Source organism: Dipodomys ordii, unplaced genomic scaffold (genome assembly GCF_000151885.1).
Source record: "Dipodomys ordii isolate 6190 unplaced genomic scaffold, Dord_2.0 Scaffold90, whole genome shotgun sequence".
NCBI classification, from domain to species: Eukaryota; Metazoa; Chordata; class Mammalia; order Rodentia; family Heteromyidae; genus Dipodomys; species Dipodomys ordii.
The window spans coordinates 4,829,787-4,835,786 of record NW_012267306.1 but is presented as its reverse complement, the minus strand read 5'-3'; the positions used below and the strand labels follow the sequence as shown (position 1 = coordinate 4,835,786).

The following is a 6,000-nucleotide window of genomic DNA, read 5'->3' as shown; positions in this document are numbered from 1 at the left end:
GCTCAAGTGGTAGAGTGCTAGCCTTGAGCTGAAGAGCTGAGGGACAGCGCCCAGGCCCAGAGTTCAAGCCCCACGACCGACAAAAAAAAACAAAAAACAGATAACATACCTATAATTTTTATTACTAAAATATTAATAATGATATATACACTGGTCATAGTGAGCCAGAATCTCCCAAATACACTGTCAGAATCTATTTTCTTAAAACTACATGATGTGTCTTTATAAGATATGATGTTTAAGCCCAATAAAAAGAACTCCTTTTTCCATTGGACATTAACTTAATGCTAGAGTAAATAACACTCGGTGCTATTTAAACAAAAATAATCTTCTTGCTACCTAACCCGTGTTAGCATGTGAAGTTTGGCACAGGCTGATATTTATGATTTTTCTGGATCAGTGTGACCAATTCTCAGCCAGTGAACAAACTATGTTCACTGCCATATTTGCTTTGCTACTTTCTTTAGGCATATGTCAGCAGTAGTATCTTGCTAACTACATCTGTTTATCTTTAAAGTCCAAATATAATGTCATCCAAATTCAGAAAGTGCACTTGGGGCTGAAACCTGCAGATGTGAAACAACTATTCTGTGGGTACATGAAAGTTTAGGACATGTGGAAGATGTTACAGCAGGAATGAAAGAATTTGGATAGAAACGGAACTGGAAGTAATTATAATTTAGCTCAGGAAAACCAACAGATTTCACCAAGGGTTCAAATGCTATTCTGTGTCTAAGAACTTAGCTGTCATCTGGGTCACTTCTACTGTGAGCTGAAAAATGACTACCGAAGATCACAGACTTGCTTCCCCTACTTCTTGCCAGGACAGATTTCTCCAGCCTCATAAGGGGTGATTTCAGTAGAAGAGCGTGTTCTTCTACATAGGATGGTAATGAGTTCTGTGAGTGGGAGTGGAGGTCAGGTAGAGCTTAAAGGCCCTCCAGAAAATCTCTCAGTTGTGGTCACCTCCAGATCAAGAGGTCTAAAGTCACTCTTGATTTGGTCTTGCTTTGTTCCTTCTACCTTGGGCCTGTTCATATTTTCTTCTTGTAGCCATTCTTTTTTGTGAAATGGCAACTCCATCTTTCTGGTTGCTCATGTGAAAAATGTGGAGTGCTGATGATTCTCTTGTTCTTCCACACCCCATGTCAACTCTATCAATGAACATTTTAGCTTGCTTTAAAAGTAAATTGAAGCTGAGGGTAGAGCTTGATGATAGAACATATGCTTAGCATCCTTAAGACCTTGGGCTGAATCCCTAGCACCAAAAATACATGTGTTCATATATACATATGTGTATATGAATACATACGTTTACATACATACACATACATGCATGTATACACACACATATCGCTCCAGAATTTGGCCAATTCTCATTGTTTCTGCCATTGTTCCTCTGATCTAAGCCACCTTCTTCTTCCACCAGCATTTCCATAATATTCCTGCTTTTGTCCTTGCTGTCCTAAAGATCATTTTGACATACAGCTGGGAAAATCAACTGTTGGTTTTCTTGAGCTACAAAGGAAATTGTGTTTCCTCTGCTCAGAAGCCTGCAGTGGTTGGATTCTTATTCTCCCAGAGTAAAAGCTAAAGCCCCCAGAGGTGCCTACCTAATGTAATCCTAATAAGATCAACCTTCTTATCTCACTTTCTGGCAACTCTGTCCTGCTACCTACTCTACTTCAGCAATGCTCCCTTCTTGCTGTTCCTGTAGCATGCCAAGATTTTATTTAACTTGAAACTTTTGGTTGTTGATTCTTTTTAGTTTGGGTGTGGTGGTGCATGTCTATAATCCTAGCACTCAGGAGGCAGAAACCTAATGAATTGGATTAGGCTCCCAAAAGATTTCTCCGACCTGGAGCTTGCATTTTGAAATGCTCATTACAGGATGCACTTATGATTCATCCTTTCCCTTCTTTCAGATTTTTTAACCTCTATCTTCTCTGTGAAGCCCTGTTCTGACCACTTTGTGGACTGGAAGGCCTGTCTCTTGTTCCCCATGCCATTTTCTGGCACCATGTATTGTCCCTGTATACCTCTAAACTTTCTTCTCTAAGCCTTACCATCAACTGATACATGTTTTCTTGTTTACTCTATATTTGTTATATGTTCTTTCTAGAATGTCCCACAAGAACTGTCTCATTTCCTTACCACTATATCCCCAGTACCAACTGCATTACATTGTAGGTCCTCTATAAATACATACTGAATGTGTGTATGAATAAATGGATGAACTCGAGTTACAGGTTGGAAGTGGTCAGTTAGTTCATTGGTTAATAACCACGGACCCACAGGATGTCCTACATTTGCTGCCTCTACTTTCATCACTTATGTAATCTGGGAAAGATGCATCATTTCGGGGGGTTTCTGTTTCCTTACCTATAAAGTGAGGATAGTCACTGTACCCTTCTCACAAATTTGTGAAAGAAATTAATGAGTAATATATGTTTAGTGCATGGCAAGTTACGGAAATGTGAGGTAGGCTTTGTTACCAAGGAATGTTCTAGGTGTATAGTAGGGAGGAAATTTTCAGTCTTCCTGCATCCCAGTCACCTAGGGTTTGTTTAAAAATGTGACTTCCTGAATCCCCACCCAGACATTCAGGGAGATCTGACTTACATTTTACAAGCATTCCTTTTACAAGGCAGCCTTTTATATATTAAAGCCTTAGAAGTATATGGTAGAGGGAGGAGTACTAGAAAATGGCTAGAGAATGACTATGGTAAGCATGGAGTAGGTCAGGGTGACAGGGATTCATGGAGGCCTTGGTTTCTCACCGGTGTGTGTGGTGTATTTGGTGATCATGGCGGATGGGGAAAGAGGTATTGAAAGTAGCTGACTGCAGATTTAAGAATGATCCTGTTCTGAGAGGAGAGTTGACAGTCATGCCTAATTATTTTCTTGTGCTTGGCAGTGGGATGTTCTATGATGGGAACCACACATATCTCATTGAACCAGAAGAAAATGACACCTCCCAAGTAAGTGCAAATGTTAGTGCTGGTGTGGAAAACTTTTGTCCCCTTGCCTTCCCGTACTTCTACTTTAGTTGGTTTTTATATATTTAGGGCTTGGATAATGTAAATATGTTATGAATATATATATATATATGAGTCATTTAAATATGCTGAAATTTAAGTTAAATATTGACTAAGTCAAACCTCCAAGATTTTTTGCTTTTTCTTCTGTCTCTTCATTTTGTTAGAAATAACTTCCTGAGAGGTGTTCAAGAGCCTCTATTTCTATCTCCACTATAAGCTGCTCTGATGTACAAGCTTGTGAAGATACTACAGACTCAATGGCTTAAACAACAGATTTTTTTCCCCTCATAGTTCTGAAGGCTGTGAAGTCCAAGGTCTAGGTGCTGTTCGGGCTAGTGTCCAGTGAGAACTTCCTCCTTGGGGGAGAGATGTCTACCTTGATCATGTATCTCATATAGAGCACAAGTTGTTGTCTCTCTTCTTGCAAGGGCTCAGCCTTATCAGATTAGGGCCTTACCCTTATAACCTTAATCTACTTTTATTATGGCTTCATAAGCCCTTTCTCCAGAGGCGGTGACACAGCAAAGCTTCAGTGTATGAACTTTGGGTGGAGCACAAACATTTAGTCTGTAATATAAAAATCTTCAGAAATTTCACCTCTCCTTTCTTTTCTGGATTCTAGATGTTTCTCCCTCTCCATTGCTTTTAAAGTTCTATACTAATGAAATTTAGAGAAACTTAAGGCTTCTTAATTCTATCCTTTACTCTGAAACATCTATCAAAATTTACTTGGTGCAAATTACAAAATAATTGAGTTAATACTATAGATGACAGAGAAACTAAATAAACTTCCATTCTAGGTCTCTACACACAAATATCCTCCTTGGTATTATTCAACATTGGACAAATACTTAGAGAAATAAGGAATGCGCATTGCATTTTTCCCTATTAACAACCTTGTTTAGAAAACTTACTTGTATATTCTTTTCTGTGTCCATATCATTGGCTGTTCTGTCATTTTGCTTGGCAGTATGGTTCTTTAAAACTTGTCTCCAGCATTCTAACTTATGTTAGTACCTGGATAAAGCTAGATAATTTTTTTCGGTGTTCAATATTTTTTCTTAGCAGAAAATATGGTTTTTATCTCTTGCTTTCTAATAGGATTGTCCATGACACTTGAATTTGGGCATCCGCTTAAATTTGGACTCTGCAGTCTTTGCCTAGAGAGGTTATTTGGCTCTTAAAAGTGGGCAAGGAGCCGTGAAAGGAACCAGTCAAAGAAACATTAACCCATTTTCCCAGATGCCTTATTTTTCCTTGGGGGAATAGATCTGCTCATTTATTTTCCATTACAGTAGGCTTTGGCTTCTCTGAGAGGTATTTTGCTTGTAATTGGGTATTGTTCTGGTGCTGGGACAATTCAGACCTAAGTGGGACAGCTTGCAATGGCTCATGGCCTCTACAACCCAGGGGACTGTGTGTAGTCAGTTTTCTCTTAAGAGGCCCAGCCTCTGCAACTATGATGGCCTGGGGGCAGAGATACGTGGTTTGTAAGTATGTACTCTTGGTTGCTTGTGTCATTTCAGGAGGATTTCCATTTTCATTCGGTTTACAAATCCAGACTGTTTGAATTTCCTTTGGATGATCTTCCATCTGGTATGGTACTCATCTAGCTACTTATGTAATTCATTTAGTATCTTAAAATGAATATATATGTAAATACTAGTAACACGCAAGACATTTTTAGTTATATCAAGGTAAGTCATATCAAGAGAAAGAATAAAATGCGAACTAGCTTTATGTTTGTGGTTGAGAAATTCAGAAAAATATTGCACACTAAAACAAAATTTTAATTTAAAAAGTTAAGTCTAGGAATGGTAGTATACCTGTAATCCTAGCTACTCAGGAAGTAGAAATAGAAGGACCGAGGTCTGGAAGACCCTATCTGAAAATCAAACTAAAAGCAAAAGGACTGGGGAAGATTACTCAAGTGATAGCATTCTTGATAAGCAAGCTCAAGGGGCTGAATTAAATCAACAGTACTTTTATCCTCTCAAAAATTTTTATGGACTCAGAGTACAGAACTAGAGAAGAAATAATTTTAGAATTGATATTCATAAATAAAAAGTGCAAAATTTCACTCTTGGTAAAATAATTTTTTTTTCAGTGTGGGTCCTAGGGCTTAAAATCAAGGCCTCGGCACTATGTCTGAGCTTTTTGGCTCAAATCTAGCACTCTACCACTTGAGACACAGTGCCACTTCTAGCTCTTTTGGTAAAGTTTAATTGAAGATAAGAGTTTCAAGGGCTTTCCTGCCTGGGCTGGCTTTGACCTGTCATCCTCACATCCAGCCTTCTGCATAGTTAGGATTATAAACATGATCTATCAGCCCCTGGCTAATAATGACTTTTTAAATATAAGTAAGAACTCTTAATTACTTTCCCATTTACTGTTTTTTATCAACATTTTTTAGAATATTAAGAGAAATTCTTTAGTATATTAACTTTTTATGTTGTTATGTACTGTCATGAAATTAACATTTTATTCCCTATATATGTTTAAGATTCTGTTGTTTATAGATGTTGATTTTTTTGTCTGTTTTTTGAAACAAGATCTCACTATATAAAAAAAACAAATACACTTAAGAAATAAAGGTATCGAGATAAAAAAAAAAAGATCTCACTATATATGCAAAGTTGGCCTAGAAACTACTATGTAGCTCAGCCTGGCCTCAAACTTGTCATCTTTCTGCATTTGCTTCCCAAGTACTGGAATAGTTACTGGTTTAGGCCTCCATGGTCATAATGAATGTCAATTTGATAGTTGGATCTTCATATGAAAAGATCACTCAGACTTGGGTTTTGTTCTAGTGATTATGCAGGGGTTGGTAGGGATTTCTCTTTGGCTGTGTTGACTCATTTGTTTCTTCCTCTGAAGATAAGAATAGCTAATTTATCTAGCATAGAGACACTTTTCCCCTTATATGAGTCCTGACTCCCATTTTTAAAAAAACTTAATT

At 37.7% G+C, this 6,000-nt stretch overlaps 1 protein-coding gene across 3 annotated transcripts in view; it reads left to right on the top strand.

The window, feature by feature from the left end:
• The window catches only part of Adam22 (ADAM metallopeptidase domain 22), a 175,720-nt gene that overhangs the window by 112,588 nt on the left and 57,132 nt on the right, over positions 1–6,000 (top strand). For all 3 annotated transcript variants that reach the window (XM_013026069.1, XM_013026068.1, XM_013026067.1), the window contains exons 6-7: positions 2,918–2,981; positions 4,568–4,637. In XM_013026069.1, the coding sequence (XP_012881523.1) occupies positions 2,918–2,981; positions 4,568–4,637 (134 nt within the window). The remainder of the gene's footprint in view (positions 1–2,917; positions 2,982–4,567; positions 4,638–6,000) is intronic.